The sequence below is a fragment of the Trachurus japonicus genome, chromosome 5 (genome assembly GCF_045865225.1).
Source record: "Trachurus japonicus isolate A0001 chromosome 5, Traja_1.0".
Classification (NCBI taxonomy): domain Eukaryota; kingdom Metazoa; phylum Chordata; class Actinopteri; order Carangiformes; family Carangidae; genus Trachurus; species Trachurus japonicus.
In genome coordinates, this window is record NC_140911.1 from 34,715,178 (window position 1) to 34,733,899 (window position 18,722).

The 18,722-nt window shown below is 42.7% G+C and overlaps 1 protein-coding gene across 3 annotated transcripts in view; it reads left to right on the top strand.

The window, feature by feature from the left end:
• cbfa2t2 (CBFA2/RUNX1 partner transcriptional co-repressor 2) overlaps positions 1-14,362 on the top strand; it is a 38,430-nt gene extending 24,068 nt beyond the window's left edge. For all 3 annotated transcript variants that reach the window (XM_085777684.1, XM_085777685.1, XM_085777686.1), the window contains exons 2-11: positions 2,767-2,925; positions 3,202-3,443; positions 3,645-3,734; positions 6,171-6,355; positions 6,473-6,726; positions 9,621-9,706; positions 9,897-10,089; positions 11,354-11,422; positions 11,611-11,801; positions 12,489-14,362. In XM_085777684.1, coding sequence (XP_085633810.1) covers positions 2,767-2,925; positions 3,202-3,443; positions 3,645-3,734; positions 6,171-6,355; positions 6,473-6,726; positions 9,621-9,706; positions 9,897-10,089; positions 11,354-11,422; positions 11,611-11,801; positions 12,489-12,854 — 1,835 coding nt within the window. In that variant the 3' untranslated portion in view covers positions 12,855-14,362. The remainder of the gene's footprint in view (positions 1-2,766; positions 2,926-3,201; positions 3,444-3,644; positions 3,735-6,170; positions 6,356-6,472; positions 6,727-9,620; positions 9,707-9,896; positions 10,090-11,353; positions 11,423-11,610; positions 11,802-12,488) is intronic.
• The last annotated feature ends 4,360 nt before the right edge of the window (positions 14,363-18,722 follow it).

Below are 18,722 nucleotides of genomic sequence, written 5' to 3' on the forward strand. Positions count from 1 at the left end.
TCTGGACAGTGTGAAGAGTCTGGAGTTGTTTTGACATCTTCTAAATGGTAATGCACTACAAAAATTATTAAAAATTATTTCTTGTCAAAATGTCTAATTTCTAGTCAAAACGAATGTCTTTCCACTTAAAATAAGACTCATCACCTAAAAATTAACCTGTTTTTAGATAATTTTCACTTGAAATAAGTAGAAAAATCTGCCAGTGAAAGCAAGTTTTTTTTGTGCTCGTAATAAGGAAGAAAAACTTGCTCCACTATCAGATTTTTCTACTTATTTCAAGTGAAAATATCCTTGAAAGAAGTAAAAAGTGTCTAAAAACTAGCTACTTTTATGTGAGGTGTCTTATTTTAAGTATAATGAGATTTGTTTTGACTATAAATTTCATTCTGACTAGAAATAAGACTTGGTAAGATATTTGAGTTTTTGCAGTGTTGGTGAGGGTGGGCACCTAGGTAGAGGGGACAGGGGACAGGATGTAACACAAAAATACACTACAGACATCACAGTTTGTCGCATATCATCTGGCACCAGTCACATGATATAGAAACATAATAAATATGCCCACTTCTTCGCTGTGAATCCAGCAGACAATGTCCTGCTCTGTTGACACATGGTCTCAGTTGGACATTACACAGACCCTGTACCAGGGAGCTGGCAGGATAAAGTCTGTTTAATGTCTGTTCCAACCGATTCAGACATTTGCGTTCTCTTATAGCGCTCCTCCGGGTAAAAGTCTAGTTGTGTTCAGGGTTGCAGTTCATTTCTGAAAGCATTATCAGACATATGTTTCTGTCTGTTTTGCTTGTTTGTATTATATGGCCTGTCTGTCAAACACAATGGGCCTACCAAGCATGGCCTTTTAAAGCTTTATGAGGATGACAGGCAATTTGGACAGAAAACTCCTCTTCACTGCCAGTGGAGAACTGTTGATGATGATGTGTCAACAAATAACTTGTGAATACATTTACATGCAAAGGCGACTATATAGCACGCGTTGAATGCCCAAATCCTACGTCTTGTGTCTATATAAAGTTGTTTACATGGTAACAGTGTTGACACTAAGGGCCATATGCCCCGTTGATTCTGTTATTGAGATGTCAGTCTAATTTCCTGGCCATATGGACAGAGTGTGCAGAGCTTTGGAACCGGTGTGTGTGCGTGCTGCAGGCTGCTTCCTGCGGTGCACTGGCAGACCGTGTGTGTGGTGGGTATGACAGTCCAAATGTCTGCATAGATCCCTCCTTCCTGCCCCCTATGTTGGTGAACAGGTGGAGCGATGGCAGGCAGGCCACGGGGCTGAGAGGGAAAGAGGCAGAGGGAGAGATAGAGGCTGCAAAACAGAAGGAAGAACAGTCAAAGCTGCATAATGAGTTGCAGACATGACAGATGAGTTGCATAGACGGACTCCAGGAAAGGAAAGAGGTTTGTTTTCAAGACGGCAGCAAAGTGAGAGTTCAACTAAGTTTAAGTATTTGTGTGCGCATTGGGGGAGCATTCACATATGATTGTGTTTTATTGTGTAATTTTACTGTTCTCTAAATTCCTAACGTGTTGATTACTGCGTGTTCTTTACACATATTTTCACTAACAAGTCTAAAAATGGTCTTAACTCATTTAATAGGCGTGATTCCTCCTTTTGAGACCTTCTGAGTTACGTGCTGACGGCTTAAACCTTCCAACCTAAGCCTTTATAAAGTGGGACCCTGTGGCTCAAGGCCATGCAGAGTTCATAGCTGTGAAAAAGATATACAGGGTGCCATTGAAGTCAAAGCCTTAAAACCATGAAACCACGTTTTAAAAAGCTGCTCTCTGCTGACCCATGACCTGTGAGACCGTGCTTGTCTATTAATCGTCAATTCTTAGAAAAGTCTGATCCACTCTAAATGGAGACGGGACCCTGCCCTCATGGGTCTCCAAGAGACAAAGACTCCTTCTGATCCCACAGCTCCACCACCACCACACCACGCCCCCTCCACCACACTTTCTCCCCTTATCTGGTGGTCTCATTCAGTGGCAAATAGCATATTGAGAAGTTGCGTTTAACATTCAAAAGCTTTGCCGATCTTGTTAGTAAAGCGTGAAATAGCGCCGTCCCTTTCTCCCTCTGTCCCCGCCCACATTTTCTGGGGAGCTCAATGAGGGGGCATTCTTCTCTCTCACAATAGGCTTCTTCAGCATTTCTTCTGTTATTGATCTGAATAGTTGGGAGTGAGGGGCTAAACTTTAGACATCTGTCTCATTGATGGAAGGGAGGGGGGGGGGGGGTGTAGGGTGGTTGATGCCCTGGCAGTAGGTGTTGTGTGATGTGAAGAGGGTTTGGGGGGGGGGCATTTTCTATTGTGCCACCTTTTGTGACTTTTAAGCAATGAGTTTATATGGAGGGTTAAAGTGGTGGCATTTATTGACCTGTTTTTTTGTCATGATGACACATTAGTGAGTTAAATTCGTTCACGTCTTTTTATGGTTTTCAAGAAAAATGTGTGTGTGTTATTTTGTACATTTGTGTGTGGGCTGTTGGTTTAGCAGAGACAATATAGTGCAATGTGAAAAAAGCAACTATCAAAACAAACACTTGTTCAAAGTTACTAGCTAAATAACAAAGGAGCAACACAGTTCAAGTAACTTTCAGCCATGTGTGGTGGGATGTGAGTCACAAAAACGTGTTTCTGATTTTCATTCACCGCTGTGTCGGCAGGACAACAACGTCTTTTAAAAGCCCTCTGGTTTCTGACCTGCAGCTGACCTCCTTCCTCTTGTTTTCTACAGACAGTAGAGAGAAGAAGAGCCCTGCCATGCCCGGTTCTCCTGTGGATGCTAAGACTCATTCTAGATCAGCCCCCAGCAGCAGTACCAGCTCCACCATGCCACCCCTGCCCTCCGTCAACCCCAGCGGTCCTCGCCCAGCCTCTTTTTCCACCACAGCACGTAAGTCATTTTCAAATCTTTTCTTGTCTTGAATAAGTCTGTTTCTGATTATGTTTTCCCCACCTAAAGGTAAATTTGTATTCATAAGCTAAGATGGCAACCAATCTGGGGTATGCCTTAATAAACAGCATCACTAATGGATGGAAGACTTTAATTGTCTAATTTAATAAAATAAATCCTAGCCCTAATGTATGCTGAAATGTAATTCTTAGTCATAATTAAAAAAAAAAAAGTCATCCGCCTTCATTCCCTCTTCATCTCATCTCTTATCCCCAGTGACCAATGGGAATCATCATTCCCCACCAACCTTGAATGCAGTGCCATCTCCACCGCAGCGTTACAGCAACGGACCGTCCTCTTCCTCTTCCTCATCGCTAGCTAACCAGCAGCTGCCGGCCACCTGTGGGGCTCGCCAGCTGAGCAAGCTGAAACGTTTCCTGACCACGCTGCAGCAGTTTGGCAACGACATTTCTCCTGAGATTGGAGACAGCGTCCGAAGCTTAGTTCTAGCCCTCGTGGTGAGTTGCTTTGTTATCATGCTGATGATGAGTAAATGATCCTGTATCCTGTTTTTTTTTTAAAAAAAAAGGCATTTCATCTCCCATTCTTGACCTCAGATTAAGTTGCAACTGCGACTGCTGCTGTAAATAACTTTTCCATGCATATTTATTCATTGTCTTTATTTATCTTTCCTAATCTTCACTTGTCTTGTGTCCTAGAATTCAACAGTTACCATTGAGGAGTTTCACTCGCGGCTCCAGGAGGCCACCAACTTCCCCTTACGACCTTTTGTTATTCCTTTTCTCAAGGTAAACACATCTTCATCGCCCATCCCATGATATCTTCCTATATTTGCTTTGCATTATTCCGTTGGACCACTTCCTTATTTTCGTTCCTCCCCCCTGAACACATCACCCTCTCATCAGCCTGGGATGTCTTGCCTGTGTCAACTACGATTTTATTATTAACTGCAGAATGAACAGAAGGCGCTTGACATTAATATACAATCTCATTCATGATGCTGTGAATAATCTATGGGCAATCACACAGAGAAGCAACAGATTCATTACACTTCATTCCAGGATGCAATGCAGTGCTATAAATAGGCCTCTGGTTTAGAGTTAGTAATTGAATAAACTGCTTCTTCGTGGTTCGAAGTAGCTATCAAGATTGACTTGATGTTGACTTGACAAGCAACAGATGAGTGTGTGTGTGTGTTAAACAGCCTCTTGAGTCCCTTTTGTAACCAGGGGAGCCTGCAAGAGTATACTTTTTAGGAGCTCCTTTCAGTAAAGCGGCCCATAAATCTTCAGTCAGTTGCACCGCTGTAACTTTAAGCAGTTGAAAATCTGCTCTTTTTCCACGCTTTACCTCTTACTCACCTTTGGAGCCCCTCCAGCTGTCTGTCTGAGGGTGCTGAGACAAGAAACCTCTGTTCTCCTCCTTCTACTAATTTATTACAAGGGGGTGGGGTCCCTGCAACTTAATTCCTGCTCCTTGAGAGTTAGTCTGTCTTAAGAAAGAGAGAAAAGAAGAGGAAGGTGGGTGGGTGGGGGTAAAAAATGGACAGATGGGACAAAGTCAAGGGGTGAGGAAGTGGAAAAGAGAGAGAGCGAGGTGGGTAAGGAGGAGAGCGAAAGAGGTGGGTGAGGAGGAGAGAGGGAGAAGCAGGGACTCGGAAGTGTGAAACATGCCTATAAAGTGTTCCCTTCCCTTTTTTATGGGTTCCAGTGCGCCATATGGAGCCGCTGTCCTGTTAAAAGAGCATTCAGCTGCCAAGGCGCCGCCAATCTAGCATCCGCCCCGCTGAACCCCTCAAGAGCCCTTTGCTGAACTGACACACAGCACATGTGTCTGCTAGCTGGGGGCCTGAGGGGAAAGAAGGGAACAGAGGAGACTGTGAGACGGGCAAAAAGAGAGCACAGGGTGTAAGAGAGGATCGACCACGAAGCTGAAACATCAGCATCTTATGGGTGAAGTAAGAGAGATGCTGCAAGTCATCAATCACAGGATGGCAAAGAAAGTTTGGATTTTGTTGGGAAACTGCGTTAGAGTTTTGAGAATCTGCCATGTGAAAGGGGGAGGAGGTCAGTCACAAAACTAGAACGGTTACTGAGTTGGTTTCTCAAGAAAAGGGTTGAGAAGAGGGAGTGAGGAAGTGGTGTAATTGCAAACACACCGGAGTCTGTTCCTAATTAGGGAAATGCAGGGAACAAAAGCGAGATGGAAAGATACGACGGAGACAGCCACAGATAAATATTAAAAAAAAGGAAAGAAAGGGAGAGCGGTTTGAGGAATGAGGGAGATGTGGAGCCTGTGTATCATTTGTTTTGAAATGTTTTTAAGCCTTTGGTATCACCCTGCATATCTTTGCTGTGACCAATGTGTTGTGCAGAGGGTTGGGGGGGGGTTAGCAGCAGCTTTTGAAAAAATCTGCCTTTTTCTCTGGAGAGAGGAGAAACCACAGCCACCAAGGAGGCAGCCACAGAACAACACCCAGACCCATATTGGGCCCTACAGCCAGACCTCAAGGAGTCAGCAAACCCTCCCCTCCCCCTCCCTCACAGCTAAGCATATTCTGCAGGAGGTCTCTCAGTTCTGTTACAGGAGCGATCTGGTCTGTTTTTCTCCAGATCTCCCATCCTCTTCTTTAACAGCCAGCTGCCTGGGGCTTTCTGTCCATTGGCCTCTGATATGAGAGTGACTGAAAAGCTCTATGGGATCAGATTAATACATTTATACTGTTACAATGATGCTCTGTCAAACACAGGAAGTCTTTAAAGGGAAATTGTGTAACTTCTCCTGTTATCTATCGAAGTCACCGCGGTGCAGTGAGGAGGAATGGAGCGTTACACTGATGCTGCATTCACGTGCAGTCGGGCAGACGGCCGTCGGTAACAAACCAGATGTCATTTTAGTCACAGAAGTCGAGAGAAAGCCGGTAAAACGTGGGTCAGGTAAACAATACGACATCGCCATGACAACATATTGTCACGTGTATTGTTTTGCCTCGTGACGGACCACGGCTTGTTTATGCCGTTACGTGCAGCGGCTGTCATCCGTCTGCCGTCTGCCCAATTTCACGTGAATGCAGCATGAAAAATACGATTGAGTTGCTTGCGATATACAACCACAACGCTAGATGGGAGTAATTCCTACACAATCTACCTTTAAAATGCCCTTCTCTTGCTCTTTATTTTTGTAAATTAGAATAAAGCCTTACATGTCTGTTTATCTCTTGCTAGGCGAACCTACCCCTGCTGCAGAGGGAGCTGCTCCACTGTGCACGGGCAGCCAAGCAGACCCCAGCCCAGTACCTGTCCCAGCATGAGCACCTCCTGCTGAGCACCACCCTGGCCTCCTCTCCAGACTCCTCCGAGCTGCTGATGGAGCCTCCTGATGTCGCCACCAAGAGACACAGCCCCAGCAGGTTAGGATCAAAGCACCAAACCTGTGGCAAATCGAGACCTGTGATGCTGTGACAGGCCACAAGCATAAGCACAGTGTCATGTGACGTGAGAGACAACTTGCCGTTTTGTTTTTCCAGGGCCAAAGAGAACGGCTTTCACGAACGTCCGCCAGTTGCCATGGAGCCCGCCGCCAAAAGGATTTGCACAATCAGCCCCGCTCCTCGACACAGCCCCGCCCACCCGCTGCCCCTCAGCGCTCAGCTCCACCCGACCCCTCCACCCTTGCAGCACTACGCCCTGGATGACATTGCAGCACCGCACATCCTCCACCGGGAGCACAGCCAGCGCATGTTGGAGATCCGCGAGCTCAAAGACAGGCCCAGAGTCCCCGGTATGTGATGGCAAACCTAATTGTCCAAGTGGCATTTCATTTTCTTGTTTTCACATTTTATTACATTTTTTTGAATTTTTGAATTTGATTTATTTAGCACAAGTTAAACAAAAAAGAGCCTGGAGGGCTTGTATAAAGAATTACATGAAACTCAAGATAAACAATAAGAAATACAACATTCAAGATGAACAATAAAATGTACAATGCAACATAGAAAAACTATAAAACATAAACAACAAAAGATAGGAAGATGGATGCATAATTAACATCAGGAAAACAACACTGAAGGTTATGACATAAGGTGTTTTTTCAGTAACTTTCTAAAGGATGTGAAAGATGATGTTGACCTCAGAAACACATCTAGACCATTCCAGAGTTTTGGACCTCTAAATGGCATATTAAATTGATGCCCAGATGTTCGACAGAAGGGTAGATGAAGATTGCCACTATGTCTAGTTGAATATGAATGAAGGTCAGATGAAAAAGTAAAAAAAAATGTTGAAAAGTGTCAGGAAGATTTTGTTTACCGTTGATAAACTTATGCACGAACAAACATGAGTGGAAGACATTAAGTTTGTGAATGGGAAATATTGAATATTTCATAAAAAGGGGTGCAGATGGTTCTATACGAAATCGTTTCTGGATTAACAGTAATTTGTTCAGGTAAGTTGGATAAGTTGCAGACCAGACAATATTGCAGTAATTCATATATGGAAATAAAAAACTATAATACATTACATTATTGCTGATGGTGAGAAGTTGGCGCTAGCAGTGGGACAAATCACCATTAAATCAAAGCGACGTGTTAATTTGTAGCAGTTGGTAGATGCTCTGCTACGATACAGTATATCCTATGTTACTGCAGACCACTCAGCCTGGCTCTGCGCAAAAGTGCGAGTGCAAGTGGCTAATAAACACATTTTGAAATGAAATAGTTGCATAAAAACAGACGCGTATACACACACGTATCATATTCTGTGCGATAACGGGTGGTCTCTGTGTTTGTGTAACCGCTCCCGTACGTCTCTGGAGTCTACATGTGTGTATAAACAGAGCCATACTGTCCAGGCAGGGGGGGGTTGGATCTACTCTGGTGTATATCTGCCCTCCATTTGGGGCTTGTCAGCACACAGTGGAAACAGCAGTAGCTCAGAGACACAGTCACACACACACACACACATACGGCACATAAGCACGCACACATACAGACGCACACCTTGATATGTTCATGGTAGAGGTGCTGTGTTTACGAGGCCTTAGTCCCTTGTCTGACAGCCTCCCGCCCGCCTGCCGCCACTTAACTCATACACACACATGCACGCACACGCACACACATACGCATGCACATGTATAAACACATCAGTCCACACACTCATGGCTTTGAACTGATGAACACTGATGAGAACCAGGAGTGGAGAAGAGGCTGGTCTGTGTGTGTGTGTGTGTGTGTGTGTGTGTGTGTGTGCATGTGCGAGTGCGTGCTTGAGGGAATCATTAGTCTCTTCAACAGGCTCTGTGTGCATGTGGCCTCTTGTTGGCTGTTCCTTTTTAAATTTTAGGAGGTTGTGGTTTGCATCTTTGTAGCATATGTGTGTGTATGTTCATGCAGTGTGTATGCGTGTGTGTCTGTGTGTGTTTTGAGGCTCTGCATGAGGACAAGCTTGTATTATTACTTTTGAATGTACAATTAGATATTGCTAAAGTCACAGCGTTGTGTAATAACTGAATTGGAAACAGATAGGTCTGTATGTGTATGTGTGTGTGTGTGTGTGTGTGTGTGTGTGTGTGTGTGTGTGTGTGTGTGTGTGTGTGTGTGCGTGTGTGGTTGTAATGGTCCACATTGAGTGTCAGACCGGCTGGTTGTGTTTAGAAGTGGAGCCACTCCACTCAGCCTGAGTGTCTCCCTACTGGAATGCTGTGAGCTCCAGGAGGGGAGGTGCTAAGGGAGAAGTTTGGGGAGTGTGTGTATGTGTGTGTGGTTGACAGCTGACTTCCAGATGTGTTCAAGCTCTGCGAGCTGGGAGTCTGTTTTGCATCACAGGCTTCTCTTTTTCTCTTTCACCCAGCTTTCTCTCTCACAGTTCCTCAGTCCATCTCACATATTATTGTCTTTTTGCTCTTTGCTCCCTATTTACTTTACCCGATTCCTGTCTTCGAATTTAGTATTTAAGGAGCTTCTTTTTTCAGATTCAGATTTCAGATTTATTTATTAAAATGGGAACAGTACATATTAATGAACACTTGTGTAAATATGTGGGATTGTATTTAATTTCCATCCCCAGTCCCACTGGCAGGTTGATGTTAAACATAAAAACAATGAAGATAAAAGCACAAGAGGCAGGACTACAACAATAGACAATGCATCATGATAACACCTTGACATCTTACAAACATATGGCATGAACAACATACGTATATTAACTGGCCGAAAAAGTATTAAGGGGACCAAGAGATTACAGAACAGTTATAAAGTGCTACAGTGCTAATTAAAGTGCTATGTGCTAAAGTGACATGTGCAAGATTAAATTTAATCTGATTGCACAATGCCCCAATAAAGTGCAGCATTGACTAAATTGCACTATGCCCATGACACGACTGCACATGCAGATGTGTGTCTAATATTACACTAGATTTGTATACATGTATGTATTATGTACACACTATTGTAAGAAATTGAAATACATACGTATATGTATACATTTCTTTTACTTTTTTAAGTCACAGTTTATGTTGTGCTGCAATAATGAAGCTAACTCAAATTTTAAAATGGAAGTAACAAAGCTATTTATATGCACACACCTTTCTCATACCTACTGACACTTGTGGCTTCTTTTCTATTAAGAGGAATGTTAATCATGTTGGCCTGTGGTTTGTCTCCTGTGTGTTTTAATCAGGTACTAATGGGGGCTACCGCGAGGAGCCAGTGGACCACAGACTGACAGACAGAGAGTGGGCTGATGAATGGAGGCATCTGGACCATGTAAGTCTGCAGACAAGTAGCACCACCGCTAATAGGTTGTGATATAGAAAGAATGTAAAATGTAATTTGTTTTACTGCAGATCCACTAATCTCCCATTATTCATTGGTGACATTTAGATATAATCAGGTTTTTTTCTTGTTATGGTTTGCCAAAAGCAAACTCAAAGAACACATTCTTTTGTGCCCTCAGGTGTTGAATTGCATCGTGGACATGGTGGAAAAGACACGGAGGTCAGTGAGCGTGCTCAGACGATGCCAGGAGTCAGATCGCGAGGAGCTTAACTACTGGAGACGACGTTCAAGCGAGCAGGAGGATCCACGCAAAGGAGGCTCGGGCTCCGCTCCCTTCTCCAAGACACACAGCCCTCACTCCGCAGAGACAGGTGGGTTCTTCTGTTTTTCGGTGGAACCGTGTTGGTATGCAGATATCAATCACATTTTCTGACGTGTCTGAGTTTGGTATTTGTTGTTTTTCACTGGAGAGGATGGCTTCAAGGTAACTCATTGGACATCAGGTTTTGGTTTTTTTTGGTAATACCTAAAGAGTCAGGTCACCTAAAATACAGATACCCTGATAGTATTAACAGGGTGAACTGATATTTTATGATCATAGATGAGCATCAATCCAAGTCCTGAAAAACAGATATGTCTTTGGCAGGAGAGTGTGTCACTATTGGGAATTCATTCAGAGATAGTGATTGTCGTTGAATCCTAGAGACAGGCGACTATAGTTACCACTTGAGACAGTTAGAAACCAGACCCAAATGTCTTGATGAGATCTAAGGATTTGGACATACCAGGCAGCAGGCTCTCTTATATTTCATACTCCACCTAGTGGTTATTTATAGAATTGCACCTAAAGTCACATGTCGGTTTGTTGGTGCATCCCTCCACAGTTAGTCCCCCAGTCTGCTGTGTACTGGCAGTGTTCTCTGTGACTGCCAGCCTTGCCGTCCCCCTGCTGGTCCATAGTCACAGACAAGTGCCAGGACTGGCCTCGGCCATATCGGCCACAGAAGGGCCGTCCTGCCGTCCTGCAGGCTCAGAGACCCAGAGCTGGCTGACTCGCCAGAGCACCATCTGGGCCCCCAGCCGGGAAGTCCGCCTGCCCGCCTGCCTGCCTGCCTGGGCTCGGGCAGAGAAAGACTGTAGTGGGGGTGGAAATGGTGTTGTACGCAGGCTCGGTTGAAGAGAGAGGATGTAAATGAAGGAAAAGAGAGAAAGCAGGGGTGAGGATATGAGAGATTTGGGGGGAGGGGGCGCAGCACAGCACAGAAATGAATTGAGATGCAGAGAGAGAGAGAGATTTGAGGCGAGCAGACAGAATGTTGACACAGCTTGTTGGTTCACATATTCCCTCCAAGCCAAACACATTCCTTTCTGAAGTTGTCAGATCTCAGATCAGTCCAAGACTCTGATAAACAACAATTACATTGGTTCTTCTGTGGCCTAGATATGCAGCCTTGTTTGCATCGACATTACAAAGATATTATTACTGCCTTCCTGTGTGGCCTTTTCTTTGTGAGCACCTGTTACCTTGATTGAGCTGTCAGTCACAAACTGAACCATTATTTCAACAATTAATCATCTTAATATCTCTATAAGCCCTGGCAGGTGCTAATCCCTTCTGTCTCTGCTTTCCCACAGACTCCCAGCGAGACTTTGCTCCACGGCCAGGCTCAGCATACGTTACAGATGAGATCTGGAGGAAAGCTGGTAAGAACACCATACAATTTGAAATTGAATCATTATAAAAAGAACGCTACTAGGTTTTATTAGATAGAAAAGCAACAATTAAGATTACGGCACATTCAAAGCACAACTCAAATATAATGTAAAGCTGCTGTGTGGTCTTTTTCTACTGCTAAACACGTAAACTAAACTTATCTTCCCCGATCATCTAGAAGAGGCGGTGAATGAGGTGAAGCGTCAGGCCATGGACGAGGTTCAGAAAGCTGTAGCCGAGGCCGAGCAGAAGGCTTTCGAGATGATCGCCTCCGAGAGGGCGAAGATGGAAAAGACCCTGGCTGACGCAAAGAGGAAGGCTCAGGAGGACGCCATCATGGTCATCAATGAACAGGAGGATTCCAGTGAGGTGAGCACTGATGGTGGTTATCAAGCCAGTGCAATAAGCATGAAGTCCTAAAACTAAGAGGGATGGTCACTGCTGGTGCTTTTACTGTTTTGGTGGGTGCACTGCTGGTGACTATTGGGTTTCTTTCTTTCTACCCCTCTCTATCTCCATCTATCTACCTCTTTCTATCTGTCGACCACCCTCTTTCTTTCTTTCTTTCTTTCTTTCTTTCTTTCTTTCTTTCTTTCTTTCTTTCTTTCTTTCTTTCTTTCTTTCTTTCTTTCTTTCTTTCTTTCTTTCTTTCTTTCTTTCTGTCTTGTTCTAACTGACAGATTGACAGATATTAGGCTAGTTATCCACTGGTGAGCACAGGCTCAGATCCAGTCAGATACTTCCCTCAGTTACTGGAGTTAGTGGAGACTAACATGGACAGAAATATGACTCCCAATAAATGCTAATGCTCCTACATATCTGCTGCATGGGTAAATAGACAGCTGTTTATTGTGCAAACCAGAAGGTGTTGGAGTGTTAGTGGTGTGTTTATAGCTTTTTTTCACTGCTCCCAAGTGACCAGAAAAATTGTAAATGCAGGGTGAAGGAATTTTATTTTTGAGAGAAGACCGACTCTAATTAAGTGACAACACAAATCTGAATCCAAGAACCTCCACTCTTGTGAAAACTCACAGTTGTTTCTCTGTTCCTCCTCAGTGTTGCTGGAATTGCGGCCGCAAAGCAAGCGAGACCTGCAGCGGCTGCAACGCCGCTCGCTACTGTGGCTCCTTCTGCCAGCACAAAGACTGGGAGAGGCATCACCTCATCTGCAGCCCAGGACTTCAGGCTCAACCCAAATCAGTTTCTGCCATCACCGCAGGCAGGGTAGCCGCCATGGCCACAGCAGCGGCGGCGGCGGCGGCGGCAGCAGCAGCCGGGGTGTCCCCTGTCGGTCTGGCCGGGGTCAAGGCCCCCGACAGCGCGGCGTCAGCCTCCAGTCCCAGCGGAGAGAAGGCTTCGGTCGCCTCTCGCTCCTCCACCCCCTCCACCCCCGCCTCGGCCCCCGAGGCCAACGGACACTAGAAAAGTGAAAGACTTCAGAGATTCACCCATCCTCTTCCTTTTACGAGGAAGAATTGAATCAGCACCACGCGGGAACTGTTTGTGGGTTAAGTTAGGATAACAGATTTTTCATCATAATCTTTGGCAGATAAAAAAGGACAGATTATGGATGACTGTGTGAGTGATATGTCAACTGGGACTTTGGCTTTGGCAAAGGACAGAAGGACTCCTCTCAAATGCATCCATTGGAAAACAGATCTCCCTAACAGATGGAAACGTGTTTGTCTTCATCCAAAAAACCCCAATTCTTGGATCTGGGGAGGGGAGAGGGAAAAAACTGCCGATTGATCTCAGTTTATCTCTGGCTGTGGGGAGGAAGGCGTATGAGAAAAAGGCAGAGAGATTAGAAGACAGCAAGGCATAAAAGCCCCCCCCCCCCCTTGACTGATATTCTGACTTTGTTGTGTATAGATTTAAGATAAGGAGGTGGTGGTGGTGTTAAATGTAAACAGTGTAATAGTACCAGCCATAAAGCATCTGTCTTCATCCCGTAGGAAACATCTGACAGTAGACCACGTAAGACTGTCTCTGCAGCTCTCCTGTATACATAAATATTTGCTCGCCAACTTCTTGTCAGGTTTTCTTCTGTGTGAATGCGTGTGTCAAATGGTCGTGCCGTCAGTGATTATTGTAAAGCATATGATTACTTTTGTCAAAGCAATATTAAGATGAAGTGGTCGGGTATCTCAAGCCGTTTCTGCATTACCAAAGTTTCCGGTCACTAAAGAGAGAGTTGTTGTCATTGCCTGTAAATGTCCTTGTGAACAAGAGATACTTATACACTTACCCCCCCCCCCCCACATGTCGTATCTGCTCGTGTAATGAGTTTAACGAGGAACTCTTGGTTTCTATTTTTCATTTATGATGATCATCAGATATCTTCAAACAACAGTGAAAAAAAAGAGAATGATGGCTGGATTGAGTAAACATAGGATTCAAGAATCAGTTCTGACTTTATTCTGGTTGCAGTTTCACTCTGGCACTTGTTCACATCACCAGTCGTCGGGCAGGGTCAGACGCTGCTCCAAATCATGCACCACTGCAACGCTTTTTATCAGAGAAGAAGACCAATTTTTTTCATACAGCTCTGCTTACTGCTGTGGTGCAGGTTTTAGAGCAGCGACTCTCTCTCCCACAGAGAATCTCAGGAGTTAATCTATTTTTTTGTATGTACAGATCATTTCTGTTCAATATTTTTTTTTTCTTTTGTCACAGTTAGATTAAAGTCAAACGTTTTAGTGCGGAACTTTGATATATTGTACTCTGCTGTTACAACTGAGACATTGTTCTTGTTTTTGTTCGTTGTAAGATGACTTTGTAAAGAATATTATGAGATGATGCCTTTATTTTGTGAGCCACGATTTTCCCTTTGTTCTTTAAACATTCTTTTGTTATGAGGCATAACAACTTCATATGAAAAAAGATATCTTGACATGAAGTATGAAATAAAGAAATAGAATTACTTCAAATGTTTACCTTCTGTTCTGTGGTTAAATATATGATAAACAAAGAAAAAGTCTGTTAATATTGACTTAAATGTCCTTATTTGAGCTGAGAACATTCTCTAAACCTGCACTATAAAAAGCACAACACAACTTTTTGTGCCATTTTCTCCAACACTCTTAATATTTTAGATATTTGGTTTGTGGGCCACTTTCCTCCAGTTTGGCTCTGTAGAATTCCCATTATAAAACCTCATTAAATAGGTCTGCAAAAGATTCTCCTAAAAGAGGTAGATATACTTTTACGGAAAAATAATCCATATCCAAATATGTTTATTGTTTCTATACAACTTCTGGAATTTGTTAAATATTTTCTGAGAAAAAATATTGTCAAGACAACAAACTCTATAGTTCCACAGCTCAGTCGGTTGAGGTCGGGGCCCTTCTCAAAAGCCACACAAGTGTTTTTTTTTTATTTTTGCGTCTCCTCTTTGTCTCCTTGATGTTGTGAATCATTCAGTGACTGCTTTTGAAATATGCAAGAGGCATCTTTGAATTCAGGTATGAGGTAATGAGGAGGCTCTTGGCAAGATTGAATTATTCTAAAGTGGGTGGAAGTTCTGTCATGTATAATACATAATGTTTTTCCCATCTTTGAAGTTAATTAATATTCGAGTCAGTTCACACTGAAGATCATTATTCAAGAGAACAGTAAGATGTTGAGGATGATTGACTTCAACGGTTACATTAGTCATCATGTTTTACTTCAAAGAAGCAAAAACATTAATCCAATTCAAAAGCCATCAGGCAGAAGTGAAGTGCAATGTAATCTGTAACCACAAGGTGGCAGTATCTGATCTCATTTGTTGAAGTATGACTGCGCAGTTAGAAGATCCGACATCCTGCTGACTTGTTGCACCAGGCTGCAATGGAGAGGAAATGCCCAATTTCTTGGATCACAGTCTCCCAAATATTCCACTGTGCCTGTACAAATCATGACTTACAGTATGTAGGATCTCTTCAACAGAACTTGAGGAAACAAAGTCATCCAGGAGAGAAAAACTAGACTATTAACAACAGCAACAATAAAAATGATTGTAATTTTTGCCTAATAGCTTAATCTATTGCAATGCAGCACAATTTATCATCTTATAATTCAGTATATTTTGTGTTTACACTATTCATATGCAAAATCCCCAAAGTATCTTGAACTGAAAAACAATTTATCAGAGTAAACTGTTGGTAAATATAAACACTCAATTGCTAGTCAAATTATGAAACTGATAATCGAATGCACTGATTGAGAAATGCACTCAGTGTATGAGTGGACAGTAGTGCAACCATTAGGATACTTTGTGTAATGAATGGTAGCAATAGTACACTCTGATTACAAGTCATATCCTAAATATTTTTACTGGAGTAAAAAAAAGTTAAAGAGTTTTATAGTGTAAAGAGTGTTTTTCCATTACAAATTATGTTACTGAGTATTTTAAGGGTTATTTATGCATTAATGTTTGAGCAGCGTTTTGCTGTTGTGGGTGGTCGAGCTATTTGATGTATTCTACAGTTCAGTGTGTGACTAATTGTCTAGTTGCAGTTCACAGTTCAGCAGCCATATACTGTATCTCTCAGTGGTGAATGACAAATCTGAACAAAAGCAGCTACGGTAGTTTGGCCTTCTGTGTAATAAATTGTCTTTGTTAGCAAAGATCTGAAAAAGACTGAATTACAAATTGCATTTACTTATCATTAGTTAATCTAAAAATGAAATATGACTCATCTGCTTTGTAGATGTAATTGTGTGAGTCAGCGTGTGTGCCAGAGTCACTGTTGTTGTTTATTTCTGTGCCTGTCTAGTAGCAGGATCGTGACGTTTGTTTTGTACCGTTGATAATTCACTGAGTGGTTTCGTGCTGTGACTAAGATGCTGTTTTTCTATTTAGCTACTATGGATCTGTACATACTGTCCCTTCCATACTGTGGGAATTCTGTATAGTGTACCGTCGGCCTATGCAAGAGTATTGAGTGTTTAGGCATGGAGCTGTTTACAACTCTGTCTACTGTGAGTGCTCTTGGTCTTGTCATCTTGCTCTGTTCTGCGTCAAAGATGTTCTGTTGGTTATTATTTTTATTAGTTGGCAGCTAAGTGAATCTGCACAGAGGAAAGGGGAAAAAGTAGAGTCAGCAAACGTACACAGTTGTGTGTGTGTGTCTGTGTTTACTGGGGACAGAGGGGCAGTGTGTGGTGAGTCTGCTTTTGCTTCTTTCTGCTAGTTTCTTGGCAAAAAAAAAAAAAAAAAAAAAGCTACTACACAATGTTGTAATGATTGTGGAGAGACTGGTTTAATTATGTGCCTGGTTTCTGTCCCAATGTCTCGCCGGAGGCGGCGTAATGGATGTCAGTTTAGATTCTCGTTTCCAAAGCTTGTCTCATGATGCCTCAAAAACAAGCTGCAGCATGCAAAGCAGAGACACAGAAAACATATTTTTTCTCCTTCTTTCGCTCCCAACCGTCCCCTCTTTTCATCCTTCAATTCTGATTTCCCCACTGCTCTGACTCCTTTAGTTTCCATCATCTACTTTTATAACAAAGAGTGAATCATACACACAAACACTGAAGTTGATAGTTTCTTCTTGCTACCTCATCTTGCTAAGTGTGTTTTTTTTAAATGTAATTACATCTAATTGGTTTTATTTCATGAGTCATAAGTTTCCCACACGGTAGAAGAATTACATTTAACAATATAGCTTCAATGACCTTTGAATATGCAGCAGCTTTGTCACAATACCTGTGATAAGTTAACTGATCTTGCATTATGTGTTGAAACATAATTAGCCTCATATGAATCTGTGGACACGTTTCTGTTTACTTGCTGCAGTATGTGAATATGCTTAAACTTAAATGATTCATTTGACATTTTTGGGGAATATGAATATTTGCTTTTTCACTTGAAGAGACAACTGATTCCGCTGTTGTGTTTGTGCAATGAATATATAGCATCTGGTTAGCTTAGGGTACAGACTGGGAAAGGAAGTCACTGCACGCCTGCAGCTCTGTCCAAACATAGCAACATCTGCCCACCGGCACCTCTAAAGCCAGAGATATATAGACAACCAGCTGTCTCTGGAACATAATTGTCAAAGTGCTACACATGTTACTGGAGGATGAGGCTGAATTTCTTTTCCCTTTTTTTTCTTAGTTAGAGATCACAGCTGAAGAACTGACAGCGGTGCCCCTGCAGATGGTCTGTGAGTCCCACATCATGAAAATATTTCTCCAGTGTTAGAAGTGAAAGTTCAGAAACACCAACCAATATTTGCCAAGATGTTTGATGATTCGCTCTGTTGGATTAGTCTGCTCATTAAACACCACAACACTGAGCCTTTCAGTGCAGAGCAGCTGGCTGTCCCTGCACTGCCCCCAGTGTTCATGTGCATTTTGTATCTTGAGGTCATGTATTGTTAATTTATCTAAATGTCTGCATTAGACAGCTATTATCTGCATGCAAACGTGTAGTTAAAAGCAAGACATATCTTTCCTTTAAAAATTGCCAGTCTCTTTGCTAAGCTAAGCTAACCAGTAGCTGGTCATATGAGTATCTGATATGAAAGTGGTACATACTCTTGTGAAATTGAACATTCCTCGAATGGCAAGCTGTTCCTTTGGTCCCATGTGCAGCTATTGTTCCATTGTAATCTGAATGCATTTCACAGAAAACAACATTACTAGAGAGCTTCTTCTTAATGATGAATAGGTTACAGTATAATAATGTGAAGTAGATGGTAGCTGCACAGCAAGACAGTATGTGCATTGGATTACTAAATAATACATCTAATGTAGCCTGTACTGTACAGCAGTGTAGCTGAGTGTGTAGAGGGTTTCACATGATATAATCAAGATGGTTTTGTTCATCATGAGGGGATAAGAAGCTGACTGTAAACAAAGGGAACAAGACCAACCGTGTGCAGCCACTCAGTGACACAGTGAGGACACTTAGGCACAATTGGTCTTTGGCCTAAATGCTAAAATGCTCTCAATGACAATAATGGTGCTCTCCATCTTGATATGTTATACACAAGCAGCAACCTCTAATGCTGAAAAATGAAGCCATCACAGATGTACCAAAAACCTGTACCTCTTCAAATGGCTGCTTGAGGCTGGCTCCAAAAGCAAATCGATCCCCACAGACTCCTACTTCAACTTTACAGCAGAAATAAACATGTTTGCAACCAGGTCTTTTAAGCTAATTTCCTCCGACCTTGACAACTAATATTGTCTCTTCTAAATCCAATAGTAAAGGAACATTATAAATCTGTCTAATAAATGATACTACTGGCTTCTCAGTACCAACTCTGTGTTAATTCAAGCCCATTATCGCAAAATATC